An 18,237-nucleotide genomic window follows, 5' to 3' on the forward strand; every position below is an offset into this window, starting at 1 on the left:
GCTTCTCTGGCCAGAGTGATTCCTGTCCCTTCATTCCAGCGGAGTTGGCCCCCTTCCCCCTCTGCAGCAGTGAAATCCCAAAGCTGTGAAATCATTTCCTCCACACAGGACGGGGCCACGAGCTACCTCGGAGCCAGGAGCTCCCACTCGGCCGAAGGAGCAGGGCGCCCTGCCTCAGCAGTTTCGGACTTAACCCGTTAGAGGGCCTGTGCGGGCCTCTGGGCTCGCTCTCTCCTGGCCAAGAGCAGCCAGGGCGGCAGAGTCGGCAGCTCTGACTCCCACGGCTCTGAGCGCTTCAGCGGCTGCTGTCCCAATCACCACTGCCACAGGGGACACCTCCGCTCAGGCCTGTTCTGATCCTGCCCGTGTGCCCGGGGACAGCACGAACATCACTTGCCGGGTCCCCAAAGTGTCTCCAGCGGCTTTCATGGTCTTGGCACGCGCCACAGCCACCATGTGTGCCACCATGAGTGCGTGTGCGACACGTGATACGCCCATGTCACTGGCTGCTTGTGCAAGAAAGTGACAATAAGGGAATGAGAAAAGGCCGCCGGCCGCTTGGGGCTCTAGTTAAACAAGTTACAGACAGAGCCTGGATCCGCAAGAAACCAGGAAGGCACAGCTAAGGAAATCTCCAAGGGCGGGGCAAACAGAAGGCGCCAACAAGATGCTTGATTTCAGCCCAAGCGCATAGACATGTGCATTAAAGGCAGACGGACTCGACGCCCTGGTGAAAGGACATTCAGTGGCTGGACCCGTGAAGCGCGGATCCCTGTGATGCCCGCCGAGCCCTCGTGGGCCAAGCGCTGCGACAAAAGACGCCATGTGGACGGAGGACAGCCTACACGGGAACCTTCCGGAAAAGGAAGCTGGTCCGCAGAGACATGAAGGGTCTTGTTTATTAATCCAAGTTTCACAGCTCCCCTTTCAGTGTTCAAGAACATTCTTAAACTTAAGAAGTTGAATACAAATTAGTTGAAATTAGGGGCGCCTCAGTGGCCCAAGTGGCTGGGCGTCTGCCTTCAGCTCAGGGTTCTGAGATAGAGTCCCATGTCAGGCTCCCTGCTCAGTGCTTCTCCATCTGTGTGTGTGTGTGTGTGTGTGTGTGTGTGTGTGTGTGTGAAATAAATAAATGAATAAATAAATAAGATCTTCTTTAAAATTTAATTGAAATTAAAGGAGAAAGAAAACAGTGGGGGTTGGTTGGTGACCCAGCAAGGTGTCTGGAAACGTCAGCAGGCAGGTTTTCCAGCTGGTTGCTCCTGCCATTCCTGCATTTAATGGGAAGCGTGTGGGGGGAAGCAGTGATGGAGTGTTACCCTCGCAGTCACTCATTAGAGCCCTTTCAGCAAAGACTGCGTTAGCCCACAGAACTCTCAGAACCACTTCCACTGATCGGTCTCCCAAAGTGGACTATTTCTGGCCCTTTACATACATTCTTCTGCAGAGTCCAGGAGACAGAGGAAGAAAGGAAAAGAGAAATAAGACTTAGCCTTGCCCTATTTACTGACTTTTCATTTCCTCTTACAACCTTCCTCATCACTGTTCCTCTACAAGCAGGTTTCCCCCATCGGGTTTTTCTTGTTGGTGTGCTGCTATTGAAGTAGACTTAGCCAGTGCTAGTTAGTGTTTAGAAAACCTAACAACTCGGTCACCGCTTGCCATTTGTGAGGCCCCCAGGAATCGTGAATGTGGTCCCAGAACACGAGATGAAGGGGAACATTTGGTAATGACTTGGATCTCCCATTCTCTTCCCAGTGGTTTTGCCATGAAAATGCTCAGGAAGTTTGGGGTGTGTTTATGGGTTGCAAAAGGTGAAAATCATCAAAGAAACAGAATTCTGGATAATGTTCTACTTTCTCTCCACCTTCTACTTCCTTGCCAAGGGGGACCGCAAAAGCCATGGGCCCCAAGGGCAGCAGGTCGGGAATTTCCAGGAGCACATTATACTGCTCTTCTTTGTCCTGGCTCAGTGCCACCAGCCCTGGGATTACTGGTGACCCTTCAGCCTGATGGCCTGTAACCTTCTGTTCGCTGCCAGATAGAGCTAGGACTTGTCCCAGGCATGGAATAACTTCCTGTGATTGTCCTGGAGATGGCCTGGCCCACAGAATCAGCTTCCACGGCTGTCAACACACACAGAAAAATCCCGTATCTCTGCAGTGTGGTGGACCTTGGAAGGAGGAATCCCGAGAAGGAATGTTCAGCAGAGATAAGTGTGCCACACTACATGACATGGACTTGACCTTCCTCATGCATTGTCAGTCTGAGCACCACGGAGTGTCCTGCCTAGTTTCTCATTAATTTTTACATGGCAGATTCTCGGGGGTCATTAAGACCAGCTAATCAACTTTGCAGGTGTGTGAACCTGGGAGGGTCATCAGTCCATTAGGTATCAGGCTCAGGATGCAGAATGATGGGTGGGAACAATGGGCCCAAACCAACTCCGGAACAAACAGCTATTTGAAATTAGTCATTAGTTTCTGTGATAGATTAAGAGGTTGAGGTAGAACCGAAATACAAAGGAGGCGATCAAGTCTGAAGGAACAGTTGAGGTGACAACTTGACAACTGAACTGGCTGGTGGGGAAATCTTCTAAGGCACGAACGGAGGAGAAGAAACTTTTAAAAATCACCCTGATCCCGAAGTGCTGGGTACAGATAATGGTGATGGTTACACAACACTGTAAATGTATTTATGTATTTTTTAAGAATTATGTACTTATTTTAGAGAAAGAGAGAGCAAGTACAAGAGCATGGGGAGAGGCAGGGGGAGAAGGAGAGAGACAATCTGCAAGCAGACTCCCTGCTGAGCGTGGAGCCTCACTCGGGTCTCGATCTCTCAACTGAGAGATCACGACTTAAGCAGAGATCAGGGGTACCACGCTTAACCAACTGAGCCATCCAGGCGCCCCATTAATGTCTTTAATGCCACTGACCTTTATACTTACAAATGATTAAAATAACCAACATCACATTGTGTATATTTTACAATTAAAAAACTGATAAAACAGGACTTTCACGTCCATGTGTCCTCTAGGGACATTCCCCATTGCTCATGATGAATGCACAGCTACGAGGGCTCCTGGGACTGTCTCCAAAGGAGCCCACTAACAATGAGATGACATCAGTACCAGAGCAAGACGAAGATCTTAAGTCAGACAGATTTCGCCCAATATATAGCAGTAATAGTTCACAGAGATGTCCCAGGAACCATACTCAGTGGGCTTTGAACCCCGACCACCTACCTCATGAGCCTGGGTCTCAACAGTGTGCTCCACTGAGACCAGAAGCTGCTCTGCACGACTGCAGCATGAGGTCAAAGAGCTTAGGACGCCCCCAGAGTGAGTCAGGAAGAAGGGAGGCGAGTGCTCACCGAGCAGACTGGCCTGCATGAGGATGGTGTGAAGTGCTCCCGGAGAATGAGAGCAGGGTTATTATTATTATTTTTTTATTTTTATAAAAATGAGCTCAGTCTACCAAGAGATTTTCTTGTTTTCCTCAAATACAAGAATTTGGAAAAGTGGGTCTCTTGGGTTATTAGATGTAATGTCTCTGAGGTTTAATGCTGAAAATAATCTTTTTAAAAGATTTAATTTATTTATTTGAGTGAGAGAGAGGCAGAGTGAGAGAGCATGAGAGGGGAGAAGGTCAGAGAGAGAAGCAGACTCCCCGTGGAGCAGGGAGTCCGATGCGGGACTTGATCCCGGGACTCCAGGATCATGACCTGAGCCGAAGGCAGTCACCTAGCCAACTGAGGTACCCCGGCGTCCCAAGAATTATCTTTTTAAAATGCCCCAGCAGTGTGTGCGCCTAGAGGAAGCTCATAAACTGCTGCATCTCTGTTTCAGTGCACATTGTGTCAAAGTTAGTTCTTCCTGGACTGAAGACTCACATTTTAAATGGAAATTCGAGGGGCACCTGAGTGGCTCCATTGGTGAAGCGACTGCCTTTGGCTCAGGTCATGATCTCAGGGTCCTGGGATCGAGCCCCGCATCCCCCGCATCGGGCTCTCTGCTCAGCGGGGAGCCTGCTTCCCCCTCTCTCTGCCTGCCTCTCTGCCTGCCTGTGATCTCTGTCTGCCAAATAAATAAATAAAATCTTAAAAAAAAATTAAGAATAGAGCTTCCCTATGACCCTGCAATTGAACTACTGGGTATTTACCCCAAAGATACAGACGTCATGAACAGAAGGGCCGTCTGTGCCCCAGGTTCACAGCCTGCCCCCCCCCCCCCGCCCTTTCTCCCTCTCTCTTTCTGACAAATAAATAAATAAAGTCTTCTTAAAAACAAATTTAAAAATAAAGAGGAAATGAAAAGGGTATTGAAAATACAGAGGCGGACATTTACCTAACCCCGGCAGCCGGAAAGGCTTAGCAAGCACACGGCAGACAGGGCCGTGCATGAATTTCCAGAAACCAGACACATCCTGCAGGGCACGCCGGCCTCTGCTGCGAGCCTGGGCTGTAGGCAGGTCGAAGGGAAGGAAAGGGAGCAGGAGAAGGGTTAGGGTCCTCAAAGGGTCCTGCTTGGATGGTGGTAGCACCCAGCTGTCAGTGACAGCTCTTCTGACAAGAACGAACTCTTTTCTGAGTGGAGGAAGCGGCCCTCACGGCCTGCCGCCTCGGGCCAGCACCCACCACCAACCAGCAGCGACTGCCCTGCCCCGGGGACCGCAGGGCACCCGTGTTTGGCCAAGCCGCTGCTGGCCGGGGGCAGCGAAGACCCCAAGGGCCAGCCCGTAGAGCTGCCCCGGAGAGGGAAAGAGCGTCCCCGATTCCAAGTCGGTTTCATCACTTGCTTGGCTCAAGACACGTCCATCTGGTGCGAGGAGGAACGCTTTACTGTTCACAGTTAAGGCAAAGCCCCTCGGCCTCCTCGCCGCTGACCCAAACGCCCTTCCTTCCCGCCAGGAACACAGGTGCAAGTCAGGGTTCAGAAATGCGGGCTGCGTGAACTGCTGGGGACGGGTCCAGAACAGATGCGCTGCGACATGACGACACTAGCCAGACTCGCTTCCGCCTCAGCGCCTGAGTGTGCTCAGCTCAAGGGGGTCCTCGGTGCTGGCAGGTCATCGTGGCACTGTCCCTGACTCAGCCTCCCCATCTATGCTCGCCTTAGAGCCACCTCTTCCCATCACTGTCCTGCTGCACTTCTGACTTCTGAGGGTCTGGAATGGACCGAGTTGAGAATTTTTCACTGGAATCTTTGAGAAATCATTTTCCTATTTTGTCAAAACCATGCCCTCCAAAGGGGGTGAGGAGAGGTACAAGTGACCTAGGGTCTTTCCAGGACTTGGCTGGCTCTTCTGTTTCTATTTTGGGTTCTTTTCATTCTTTTCAATGAGCTTCATGCGCAAACATGTACTCAGAAATATGTTCCTTTATTCTGCCAACTTTCTAACAAACCTCTTTTAAGGTGGTGGCAGTCTCACAGACCAAAGCAAACGAGTATCTGGTTGTTTAGATTTGGGTAATGAGGTTGCATGTCATTTCTTATGTGTCATGTCCGTCTGTCCTTCTGTAAACAGCTCTTTGTATACTTTGCCCATTTTTCTACTGGGATGCTGATCTTTTGCTAATGATTGAAAACGTTATTAATGGAGGTAAAGGATATGAACTCTTTGCTTGCCACACATGATACAAAAATGTTCCACAGTTCGTCATCTGCCTTGGAAGTTTATATTGTTTTTGAAGTACCTAAGGCCTAAAATAGTGCATGGCAACATTTACAAGACGAACTGACTGAATGGATAGTGGAATAAACACAAGCTTTGTCTCAAGATCACACTGACATTCTACAACCTTCTCTTCCAGAAATTTTGTCATTTTCTTACGTTCAAATACAACACGTCTGCAATGAGTTTCTCATATCTGTAGTACATGGGATTGAGCTATAATTTTCTTTCTTTCTACTGGAATCTCCTGCCCTAACTTGGTGTCAGGGTTATGGAAGAAGTTTATGGCTTTTTCTGTGCCCAACTGGTTTAAACCATATGCAAGTCACCTGTGCTCTCAAGTCTGAAAGAACTCAACCACACAAACTTCCTGAGTCAGGCGTCTGTCTCGGAGGCAATAACCTGACAACACATTTCACTCCTTTCAGAGTTATGGTACAGAACAGGATGACCCTGCAGGCTCTCTGATTTCGGCAAGGCAACGTTAGAATTCTCATTCGGGGGTGAAAATTTGGGTGAGGCTGAATGACCACTTCAACTTCAGATTAATTTCTAATTACATGGTTCTCACTGCCAACACCCCAAACCACTGATTTCTTGCCAGCACCGAAAGCCACAGTGTTAACAGACTTGCTTCTTGTGAAACAGGACCTGGTGGAGACGAACCGAAACAACCGGGAGGGGCCACAAAGCAGCCCGTTGGGGGACCCAGGCAGCATGTCGCTGCTGCCACCCTTCAGTGAGCAACAGCAAGGGAATTTTCTCTGTGGGAAGCAAGGAAAAATTCTTACCTGTGAAGAAGGCAGACTAAGCGGAGTTTCCAGAACAGAATAAAGTCTGCAGTGAAAGGCTTTGCTAACAAGCACTGTGCACACAGACGCAAGTGAGTCAGACAAGTAGCCCACCATCACACAGCACGCACAAGACAGGCACGGCCAGTGGGACCAGCCAAAGATGTTCCCTTTGGCAGGAAGACAGGGCACGGTCAGGCATGTCACTCACTCTAGGCACTTGGGGAGAGAACAGCAAGCAGATCTGCTCAGGGGCTCAGACAGGCAAGTAAACAGAGGGGCAGAGGAAGGAAACCGACTTTGATCTATTTCTACCCCAACAACAGGGGCCTGCCCCACTCCTGAGCCAGCAGGTGTGGGGCCACCCTAGCTTTGGGGCCACCTTACACAGGGTCTCTGGGCACATCCAGTCTGACGTAAGTTGGGAGCCTTTCCCAATCCATAACTGTTAAAAAAAATTTTTTCTGTAATTTCTGTTAATCTTTTATGTTTCATTATTACAGGAACCTAACTGTGAGATGCTGGACAACTCACAGAAACTCTAAGAGAACAGAGCTACAGATCTGCTTACAAAACACCCCAAATACCGGCATAGTGAAAGACCCTTGAACACAATTGAGATAATGAACATATAGTCAGCTACAGTTTAATTAACAAAACACACAAAGAGCTTCTATGAAATACTAAGATAAATATAAACGAGTAATAAGAAGACTTGGCAAAACACATGAATAAGCATTTCACAGAAGGCACAGATAGCCAGAAATCATACATCCAAACAGCGCTAATTAAAGATGTGATATCTTGGGGCACGTGCGTGGGGCGTGTGTTTGACGCTCACTCTCCCCCGCCCCGCCCCCTGCTTGTGCACTTGTGCTCTCTCTCTCAAAAAAATAAGTAAAACCTTTCAAAAAATAAAAATAGGATACCTTTGCCCATCAGATTGACATAAATTTTCAAATGTGCATGATGCTGTGTATCCATAGCTTCTTAGTGTTATTTTATGGTTATTATGGTTATTTGTAATGTCTAAAAATCAGACAGAAACTAAATATCCATGAAAAGGGTGAACAAGTTGTACTATTGATACACAAGGCACACAATTTCCTTATCCCACTCACACGTCTGAATGAAATGAAGTATAAAGTTCCTATGTCTAGAACAGAAGCAAAATTTCAAGAAAATTTCAAGGCGGCTTTTCATAAGCCGTCTCTCGATAATGCAGCCTTCTGGCACTTCGGGTCCCCCAATCTGTTCCTTCCACGGGCTTCCAGGTCTCAGTACATGGCAACTGCACCGTCCAAATGCTAGAGGCCAAAATGCCCTGAAATTCTTGACTGCTTTCTTCTTGTCACGGAGAACCAGTCCGTCCGAACCGCCCGCGGCTCTACCTTCAGCATACACCTCCTTGCACTGCCCCCTCCCTGTCACCTGGGTCGCCGCAGTCGCCGCTCACCCACTCTCTGGTTTACAGCCCTTGCCCCAATCTACTCTTGGGGCAGCTGTCCGGGTGACCCCATTAGAGGTCATGAGGAATCATGTCATTTCTGTGCTCAGAGCCCCCCAGTCGTCCTTCTACTGTCTCAGGAAAAGTTAAGGGCCGTGGCGCAGGCCGCGCTGTAGGCCCCAGGCCCTCCTGTCCTCTCGGAGCACAGGTGCCCGGATTCACTCGCCGGGGCCCCAGCTGAGCTCGCTCGCTGCTCCTGGTGTAAGGAGTGTGCTGTGCAGATTCCCAGACACTTCAAGCTCTCCCCAGTCCAACCCAAAAGGTCTCTATTACAACAAGAGCGATCCCACAAGCAGGAAGCCAAGGGCCCCTGGGGCTGGACAGGGGCACGACCTCCAGTATCAGTCTGTGGTATGAGTCCTAACAGGGGTGGTTGTAGGATACTAACTGGTAGCATTCACTGACCACTGATGAAGTCTCTAAGAGTGAATGAGAGACAGAGCATCACTATTTAGGATCCCTAATGAAGTCATCGCATGAGGCAATGAGCATGTGCGACTGCTACAAGCACAGAGACAACCGGGGGCGCCTGGCTGGCTGGGTCCAAAGAACACACCACCCTTGATCTCGGGTTGTGAGTTTGGGCTCCATTTTTGGCGCAGACATTACTCAAAAACGAGTAAATAAGGGGTGCCTGGGTGGTACAGTCAGTTGAACATCCGGGTCTTAGTTTCAACTCAGGTCATGATCTCATGGGTTATGGGATCACGCCCCACACTGGGCTCCGCGTTCAGTGGGGAGTCTGCCGCTGGGCTCTCTCTCTGTCCCTCTCCCTACTGGCATGTGTGTGCGCCATCTGTCTGTCTCTCAAGTGAATAAATAAATCTTTCCAAGAATACACAAATGAACTGAAAACAACAGACAAGCAGGAATGATTTCCCTCTTGACAGAAGAACAAGAACTCCATGTACAGACGGCATGAGTTCCACTGAGTGGGTGACCGACTCACCCATCAGTCTCTCAGGAAGTCACACATTTGCCGTTGACTGTGAGCATCTACAGGCAGCTGTGTGTCTGCCCGGGAGACTGCTTCCCTCTCCTTTGCTTCTCACTGGCATCTCCTGTCTCTCGCCTTTCCGCACCACACTTCTCCTGTCCTCCCTGCCCATTTTTTCCCCAAGTGCTTTAGGATTGCTGGGAATCAGCATCAGCAGAAAGAGCAAGAAGCCGCACTCTGGTGGTCTCCACTGCGGCTTGTGTCCTCATCTGCTGGAGCCTCGGGAGGCGGGGCGGGGGGGGGGGGGCTGGCTGGCAGCGTCCTGCCAGATCCTGGCCCGGGCCCGCTGGTCTGCGGCATGAGGACTCTGCTAGTAGGAAGGGCAAAAGTCACTGGAACTCTGCACACCCACTACCCCAGGAGCAATTGAAATGCGACCCCGCGTGCTCGGAGGAATTGTAGAGATGAGCCACCAAGGAAGACCTCAAGGATGCAGAGCGACGGAGCCGATCCCATCCTCCCCCGACACACCCGCTCCGCCCGCCGGAGAGCGCGTGACCGGAGTCCGCACCAGCTACAGCCACTGCCCCGGACACAGCCCGGCCACATGATGACATGAACACAGCCCCGGAAGCCAGCGGGCGGCTACTGACCTGCTACAGAGGGTGGCTATTTGCCCTCTGTAGCAACCAGCAGGCATCAGCAGGAACAGTTCACTTTCCATTGGCATGAACACTACCACGTCTTTATATTGTTCCAAAACCATGGACGCTCTGCTACTCTGCCATAATCTAATCCATAGAGACTGTGATTTCCATGACACGTCTCAGACATCACACTGGTATGCTACATTAATGACATCATGCCCATTAGACCTGCTGAGCGCCAAGCAGAGAGTGCCTTTGATTAGTAAGACAATGCATGCCAGAAAGCATGAAGTGAACACAGTAGGTTTCCTGAGCCTGACCCCGAAGTGAAGTTTCTAATGGCACAGTGATCTGAAGCATGCTATCTTCTCCAAAGTGGAACAGAAGCTGCTGCACTTGTCCCAAGTACACAAGCACACTAGGACAGTTATTATAAACGTGTTCCTGGGGTACCTGGCCAGCTCAGTCAAAAGGGCATGCAACTCTTGGTCTAGGGGTCCTGATCTTGGGGCTCATAATTTCAAGCCCCATGTTGAGGGTAGAAATTACTAAAAAAAATTAATTAAAAGTAAATATATATGTCCCACATATTCAAAAAGGCACACAAAGCATTAGCATATTAAGGAGATATGAAAAATTAAAAAGATAGAAATCTACCTTCTAAAGATGAAAAATATAAGGTCTAAAATGAAAACCACACTGGATGGCATTAACAGCAGATTAGACATTGCAGAAGAAAAGATAAGTAAAAAACCGAAGATATAACTATCACCAAGAAATAACTATAGACCAGAGCGCCTGGGGGACTCAGTGGTGAAGTGTCTGCCTTCTGTTCACACCATAATCCTGGGGTTCTGGGATCAAGCCCCATGTCGGGCTCCCTGCTCAGCCGAGAGTCTGCTTCTCCCTCTGCCCACCCCTGCCCGCTCACACACACTCTCTCTCTCAAATAAATAAATAAAATATTTAAAAATAAGTAAATAGATAGCTAGATAAAGAAAAATGCATGACAACAATAGCATAAAGAATACAAGGTCAGAATTGGGAATATACTGTTATAAGGTCCTTACACTATACATGAAGTTGTGTATTATTATTTAAAGAAAGACTGCAATTAGTTAAAGATGTATATTTTAGGGGCTCCTGGGTGGCTCAGTGGGTTAAAGCCTTTGCCTTTAGCCCAGGTCATGGTCCCAGGGTCCTGGGATGGAGCCCCGCATCGGGCTCTCTGCTCAGCAGGGAGCCTGCTTCCTCCTCTCTCTCTGCCTGCCTCTCTGCCTACTTGTGATCTCTGTCTGTCAAATAAATACATAAAATCTTAAAAAAAAAAGATGTATATTTTACACTATAGGGTAACTAGTAAAAATTAAAAGGTTATGATTGTCAAGTTAATATGAAGATAAAATTGAGTAACGGAAAAGGCTTGATTAACCCAAGAGAAAGCAGAAACATAAGACAAAGGAAACAAAGAACAGAGAGAACAAATGGAAAACAGCTAGCAAGATGGCAGATTTTATTTGAAACATTTCAATAATCATATTTTATGTGAATAAACTAAATATCCCAATTAAAATGAAGAGGCTAGGATTGCATTTAAAAAGGCAAAATCCAGCTATATGCTGTGTATAAGAAACTCGTGTTAAATATAAAGACACTTGGGGCACCTGGCTGGCTCAGCCTGTAGAGCACGCAACTTTTGATCTTGGGGTTGTGACTTTGAGGCTCACAGTGGACACAGAGATTATTTTAAAACAAATAAGTAAACAAACAAATAAATAAAATTTAAAGAAGAGACAGATAAGTCAGAAGTAAAAGAATGGAAAAAGATGCAACACACAAGCATGTATCAAAAGAAAGATGGGATACTTACATTTATATAAGAAAAATAGATTTCAGACAAGAAATGGCATCATGGATAAAGAGAAACATTAAATAATGACAAAGGGTTATTCTACAAGAAAACATAATAATTCTAAATGTGTTCAAATAAAAACAGAGCATTGAAATATATGAATTAAAAGCAAATAGAACTAGAACAAGAAATGTACAAATCCAGTTAGAGATGGAAACTTTTACACTCCTTTCTCAGTACTTGACTGTAAAAGTAAGTAAAAAACAGTAAGGATATAGAACAGAAGAATAGTATCAACCAACCTGACCTAACTGGCATTTACAGAACATTCTGCACAACAAGAGAAGAATGCATGCTTTTTTCATGTGCACACATAATATTCACCAAATAAAACTTTACTGTGGGCCCCAATATAAACAACAAATTTGAAAGAACAGAAGTCATACAGAGTTTGTTCATAGATCATAATGGAATGCAGTAGAAATTAAGAATAGAAAGATATCTAGAAAATCTCCCAATATGTGGAAATTAAACAAACTCTCTAAGCAACCCTTGGGTCAAAGAGGAAATTTCAGGGGCGCCTGGGTGGCTCAGACGGTTAACCGTCTGCCTTCAGCTCAGGTCATGATCCCAGGGTCCTGGGATGAAGTCCCACATTGGGCTCTCTGCTCAGCGGGGAGTCTGCTTCTCCCTCTCCCTCTTCCCCTGCTTGTACACTCTCTGTCTCAAATGAATAAAATCTTTTAAAAAAGAGTAAGTTTCAGAAGAATATTAAGTAAGATTTTGAAATAAATGAAAATGAAAATACAACATATCAGAGGCACCTGGGGGACACAGTTGGTTAGGTGTCTCTTGGTTTTGGCTCAGGTCCAGATCTCAGTCAGGGTCATGCAATTAAGCCCCACATCAGGCTCCCTGCTCCGTGTGGAGTCTGCTGCATACTATCACTTCCTCTCCCTCTGCCCTTCCCCCCACGTTCTCTCTTCTAAAATAAATAAATAAATCTTAAAAAAAGAAAACACATCAAATTTTGTGGAATGCACCTAAAGCAATGCTTAGAGGTAAATTCATTAAATTCTTATATTAGGAAACAGAAGTAATTTAGTTACTAATTACTCAAAATAGTAATTTAAGTTTCCACCTTAAGAAAGTAAAGATAAAGTTCAATCCAAAGCAATCAGAAGATAGTAAATAGTAAAGATAAGAGGATAAATCCATGAAATGGAAAGCAGAAAAGTAGGGATCAATGCAACTATAGGTTGGTTCTTAGAAAATATCAGTAAAATTAATAAAACTTACCGAGACTGATCAGGAAAAAAATAGACAAGAAAGAAACTGCAGTATCATAAATGAAAGAGAAAGCATCACTATAGATCCTATAGATATTAAAAGGATAAATGAATATAACAAACAACTTTATGACAATTAATTCAAGTACTTGGATGAACTAGAGAAAATCCTTGAAAAACATTAACTACCAAAGCTCATTCAACAAGATACAAGTAATCTATATAGTTCTGTTACCTGGTTTTTAAAAAATATTTTATTTATTTATTCATGGGAGACAGACAGAGAAAGAGAGGGAGGCAGAGGGAGAAGCAGGCTCCCTGTGGAGCCGGGAGCCCAAGGTGGGACTCGATCCCAGGACCTCTGGATCACACCTGAGCTGAAGGCAGATGCTTAACCATCTGAGCCACCCAGGGGCTGAGTCCTATTACCTGTTAAAAAGAAATTATATTTGTAGTTAATAACCATCCCACAAAGAAAAGTTCAGGTCCCGATGGTTTCTTCAGTGAATTTTACAACTTAAGGAAAAGAGAACAGCAATACTACACAATATCTTTCAGAAAATTAGAAAGGGTGGGGGGCGGGACACTTCCCAAATCATTTTATGAGGCAGCATTATGCTGACATCAAAGCCAGACGAAGATAGTACAAAAAGGGAAAACTACAGACCAATATCCTTCACAGACAAAGCAAATATCCTCAGCAAAATAAAAGCAAATTAAATCAAGCAATATATGAAAAGAGTAATATATTACAACCAAGTGAAGCTTATCCCAAAAGCTCAAGTCTGGCTCAACATGCAGAAATCAATCATCAGAATAATCGCCATAGTAACAGACAAAAAAAGGAAAAAGTATACTATTATTTTTGTAGATGCAGCAACGGCAAAAATTTATGAAAATCCAAGTCATAAAAAAAAGTCTCAGCAAACTAGCAGTTCGAGGGAACTTCCCTGACTTGATAAAAGGCAACTACAAAAAGCTTATGGCTGCCATGCTGAAAAGGTAAAAGACTAAATGCTTTCCCCCTAGGATCGGAAAAAAAAAGTCGAGGATATCTGCTCTCATGACTTCTCTGCAACACTGGCAGTACCACAGGTTCTAAGTATAAACAAGGCTACCAGAACTCAGTATGTGAGTTTAGCAAGGTTGCAGAATACAAGGTCAATATAGAGAAACCAGTTGACAATCTGATTCTGAAGCTGATGTGGAAAAGCAAAGGACCCAGAACAGCCGAAACAACTCTGAAAAGAAAAACGAAGTTGGAGGACTAAAACTGCCTGATTTCAAGAATTATGATAAAACTATTGTCATCAAAACAGCATGGTATTTGCATAAAGATAAACAACGAAATCAATGGAACAGACTACAGAATACAGAAATAGACCCACAAATCACAACCAATTCATTCTTAAAGTTGCGAAAGTAATTCAGTGGGGTACAGACAGCCTATTCCATAAACGGTATTGCAACAAAAGCAGTTAAGATCGCAAGAAAATAATCCACAACATAAATACACCTTTGACAGAATTTAATTTGAATGGATCACTGATCTAAATATAAAATATAAAATTGGGGCATCTGGGTGGCTCAGTGGGTTAAAGCCTTTGCCTTCAGCTCAGATCATGATCTCAGGGTCCTGAGATCCAGCTGTAAATAAGGTTCCCTGCTCAGTGGGAAGCCTGCTTTTCTGTCAGTTTTGTCCCCTTCCCTGTCCCCAGTTTTGTTCTCTCTGTGCCAGATAAATAAAATGTAAAAAAAATTAATGTAAATTCTTATGATTTATAAGCATTGTTGTTACAGAATTCTTTAAAATTGAGAAAATAACCTGGCGATTCACAGACGTGTATCCCTGAGGATAAAAATATATTATCTGTTTATAAAAAAATTTTTTTTTAAATTGATAAAATAAAAGATAAATATTCATCAATAGAAAAACTGAGAAAATAAAAGACAAATGTTCATCAATAGAACAATTATTAAATTATGTTACATCTAATACAAGAAATATTAGGCAATGGTTTAGAAGTATGAAGTAAATTTATATGTACTAATTTGGAAAGATGTCCAAAATTATCATGAAAAAAGTAAACTGCAGGACAATTTGTATAGTATGATCTCATTTGTGTAAAAATAAAATGTTTTGAAGACATTTTTCTAGAATGATATTCACCAAACTGCTAACAGTTGTTATCCTTAGGGAGGGTTGTGGAATGAGGTGGGGTTCAGGGAACGGGGGTCTTTCACTTTTTAGTCTACTTATTCCTAGACTGTTTGAATTGTTTCTAGAATATATTCATATATTTTTGAAACAAAAACCACAAAAGAGTCAACTACTATCTTTTAAAAGAGCAGTGATAAAAATAACTTTCTGATTGCCTTGGCTCATGGATTCAAGAGGATGAAGTACGAGCTTACCTTGGACTGAAATATTTACCTAAAAATAGACTCGGCTTCCATCTGTAATCTAACAACCACTCGCGGAGGGCTGCCCGTTGGCTTGCAGCGCAGAGAACTGAGTCATTGCCGCTGCTGGGCCACTAACAAGTTTTGTTATGTTATTGTGTTACAAACGTTTGACTGTGGACTTTTTGGAAACAGGGATCGGTGTCTTTGCCCTGTCTCTGTAGCCGCCCGACACAGGGCCTGATTCAGAGTTGGCGGGCAACTGAAATAAAGACCAAGTCTTCGTGACAATGTCGGAATTAAAGGTGGCCACTAGGACAGTGCGGTCCGCGCCCCGCTGAACTGACACGTGCTCGCCATCTAGTGGCCATGGGGATTTCCGCGAAAGCCGGAGATCAGGAGAAACCACACTATGTGTTCTGGGATGCCTTTTTTTTTTTTTTCAAAGATTTATTTATTGATTGATTTGAGAGAGAATGAGTGAGAGAGAGCATGAGAGGGGAGAAGGTCAGAGGGAGAAGCAGACTCCCCAAGGAGCTGGGAGCCCGAGGCGGGACTCGATCCCGGAAGTCCAGGATCATGACCTGAGCCGAAGGCAGCTGCTCAACCAACTGAACTACCCAGGCGCCCTCTGGGATGCCTTTTAACACAACAGCACTGCGGAGCCAAAGAGTCCTCAGAAAAAGTTGACCAGCATCAAGTAAAAGGTCTTGGTTTATGTGTTGGGACTGCTGGTAAGAGGACCTCTAGGTACTCCTGTTTTAAGTCTCCTCCATCAGGTGTCTCCCTCATCTATAAGCTGTGGGCAAAGTCTACCTTGCCATATTTCCACCCCCACCGAAGAGAACGAAACGCATATGGTATTAGGTATGTACATACACGCTTTCCCAAAACTGATGAAATACTAATCATCTTTCTTGAGACAGTCTAGTCGGGACAAGATAGAAAACAAGACCAGAAAAAGAAAATCTTCCATAAACCTTGCCCTCCAGGTGCACCATCTTTTTCTGAGTCATCAGAAATCATCATAAGAGTGAGCGGCACTGTAAAAATGGGTAGTGAATCTGGAAGAAGCCTCACATGTCAAAGGACCACAAGGAAAGCCATCCTGAGTTGGATTTATAAACAATATTTGTGCCTGTCCTCTGCCCCTGCAGAGCTCAGGGAGCAGGTTTACTTGTCCTGCAAGTATCTTCATCGTTAAGGGAGCAACTGCATAGTAACAGTCTGAGAAGTATCGGACCTTGTGTTTATGGAGTAGGGGACTCAGAGAGAATAATGAAAGGACAGACATCTGCCTGGCAAGCTGAACAATAATTCCTCTAAAATGTTGCTCAGCAGTGAGGTGCCTGGCTGGCCCTGCCAGTACCGCGTGCAACTCTTGATCTTGGGGTTGGGAGTTCCAGCCCCACGTTGGGTGTACAGATTAATTTACAAAAAATCTTTTAAAAATTAAAAATCAATAAAATAAATAAATCTTTAAAAAATATATTGTTAAAATGTTGCTCCGCAGACTGAACAACAGAAACTTCTCAACAACTCCTGAGAGAGAGAGACACTGTGTAGTTTAGAGTCAATGGGGAAAGTGGCTGAGTCATGGGCACAAATGGGTCCTGTCATTAGAATTCCACCTCCTCCCGGTTCACACGGTAGGTGCCTCATAAACTGAGAAGAAAAACGGAGATGCAAGTTGGCGGCCACGGGGATCCCGGGATGGCAGCGCGGTCTACACAGGAACGGCGCCTCCGGAGCAGGCGTGTTTGTCCCAAGCTCCGGGCTCTGCATCTGCAGAGAAGGTACGAATCCTGAAAAACATGGATCCAACCAACTACTCCTAAACCTGGCAAGCAGCCCCAGCATCTATTTACATGCAGTCCCCGAGGGCTCGAGCGCGTCTTGCTCTCAGTAACAATCAGGTACTCCGAGGCGGCCCGTTTTCTAGCCTCGCGCCCGGCGCGGTGGCGCCACACGGAACCTGGCACTGCCGCGCGCAGGAGGATGCGCTCTCCCCGGCGCCCCGTCTGTCCCCCGGCACGAGTCCTCGGCTCCGGCCGGTGCTCGGAAAGCGCGGTGTCAGCAGAAAGAGCCGAGAAGCGACAACGAGAGAAACCACGAGTGTCCCCGGGAAAGGCTCCCGAAGACGCGAGTCCGCCGACAGCCCCACGAGAGAGGGTCGCAGACAGCGCCGGGGGAGCCCCGAGCCCCGCCGCCCCTCTCCGCCCCGCGCAGGCCTCCACCCGCCGCGTAGCCCGCGGGCTCTGCCCCGGGGCCGCCTCCCGGCCCCCCCCCCCCCGCCCGCTTGAGCTCGGCGGCGCCGCGGAGCCTCCCGGTCCGACCCCGCGGCCGCCGGTACTCGACGTGCGTGTGCGTCCGCGCGGCCCGAGGACGCCCCCACTCACGTAGCGCTGCAGCTTCCTCTCGGGGGGCGACTTGACCAGCCAGCCCGTGCACACGGCGTCGCCCGCACTCATCGTGGCCGCCGCCGCCGCCGCTTCCTCCAGCTGGGTCGCCGGGGCAGGAGGAGGAAGTCGGGCCGGGGATGCCGGCGGGGCGGGCCCAGCGCCGCCCGCCCGGCACCGCCCCGAGCCCCCGCCGCGACCCCCGCCCCCCCACCCCCGGCCGCTGCGCTCCCCGGGGGCGGAGGCGAGGCGAGGCGAGGCGGGGAGGGACGGACGGACCGCGCCACCACCGCGACCCAGACGGCGCGGGGAGTGGGGCGGCGGGGCGGCCGGGGGGTAGTGGGGGCGGGCGAGCCCCCTCGTGCGGAACTCCGGGCCCGGGGATCACGGCGGCGAGCCGAAGCTGGGGACCCGCACCTGCGAGCGCCAGGACCAGGGAGGCGGGAAAGCGAGGCTCCCGTCCGACGTCCCCGTCCCCCACCACCCCCGCTGTGAGCGGCCTCGGAGCGGCCTCGGTACTCAAACGTCCTCCGGGACCCCGAGCTTTATAAATTTTATGCCTCGGAGGTGCCATCCGCGGCCTCGCGGCCCCCGGGACTTTCAGGGCTGAGTCTCTGAACGGCCGGGCCGCGGCGTGCGCCGAGCACTTTCCACGACACCGAGAACCACAACCAGCTGCCGCCACGCGCGCTCGCGGCCCCGAGCTAACGTTGGGAGAGACCGGCCGGCCGGGGCCA

The 18,237-nt window shown here is 47.6% G+C and overlaps 1 protein-coding gene across 5 annotated transcripts in view; it reads right to left on the reverse strand.

Moving 5' to 3' along the window:
- GAB3 (GRB2 associated binding protein 3) overlaps positions 1–18,237 on the reverse strand; it is a 78,203-nt gene that overhangs the window by 46,945 nt on the left and 13,021 nt on the right. The window contains exon 1 of one of the 5 annotated variants that reach the window (XM_032330602.1): positions 17,501–17,634. The exons of 2 other annotated variants lie outside the window; for them this stretch is intronic. In XM_032330602.1, the coding sequence (XP_032186493.1) occupies positions 17,501–17,572 (72 nt within the window). In that variant the 5' untranslated portion in view covers positions 17,573–17,634. Of the gene's footprint in view, positions 1–6,466; positions 7,258–17,500; positions 17,635–18,237 lie in introns of those variants that run through there. 2 more of the 5 variants (XM_032330598.1, XM_032330597.1) reach the window with 2 other exon arrangements.

The sequence above is a fragment of the Mustela erminea genome, chromosome X (assembly GCF_009829155.1).
Source record: "Mustela erminea isolate mMusErm1 chromosome X, mMusErm1.Pri, whole genome shotgun sequence".
In the NCBI taxonomy this organism is placed as follows: Eukaryota; Metazoa; Chordata; class Mammalia; order Carnivora; family Mustelidae; genus Mustela; species Mustela erminea.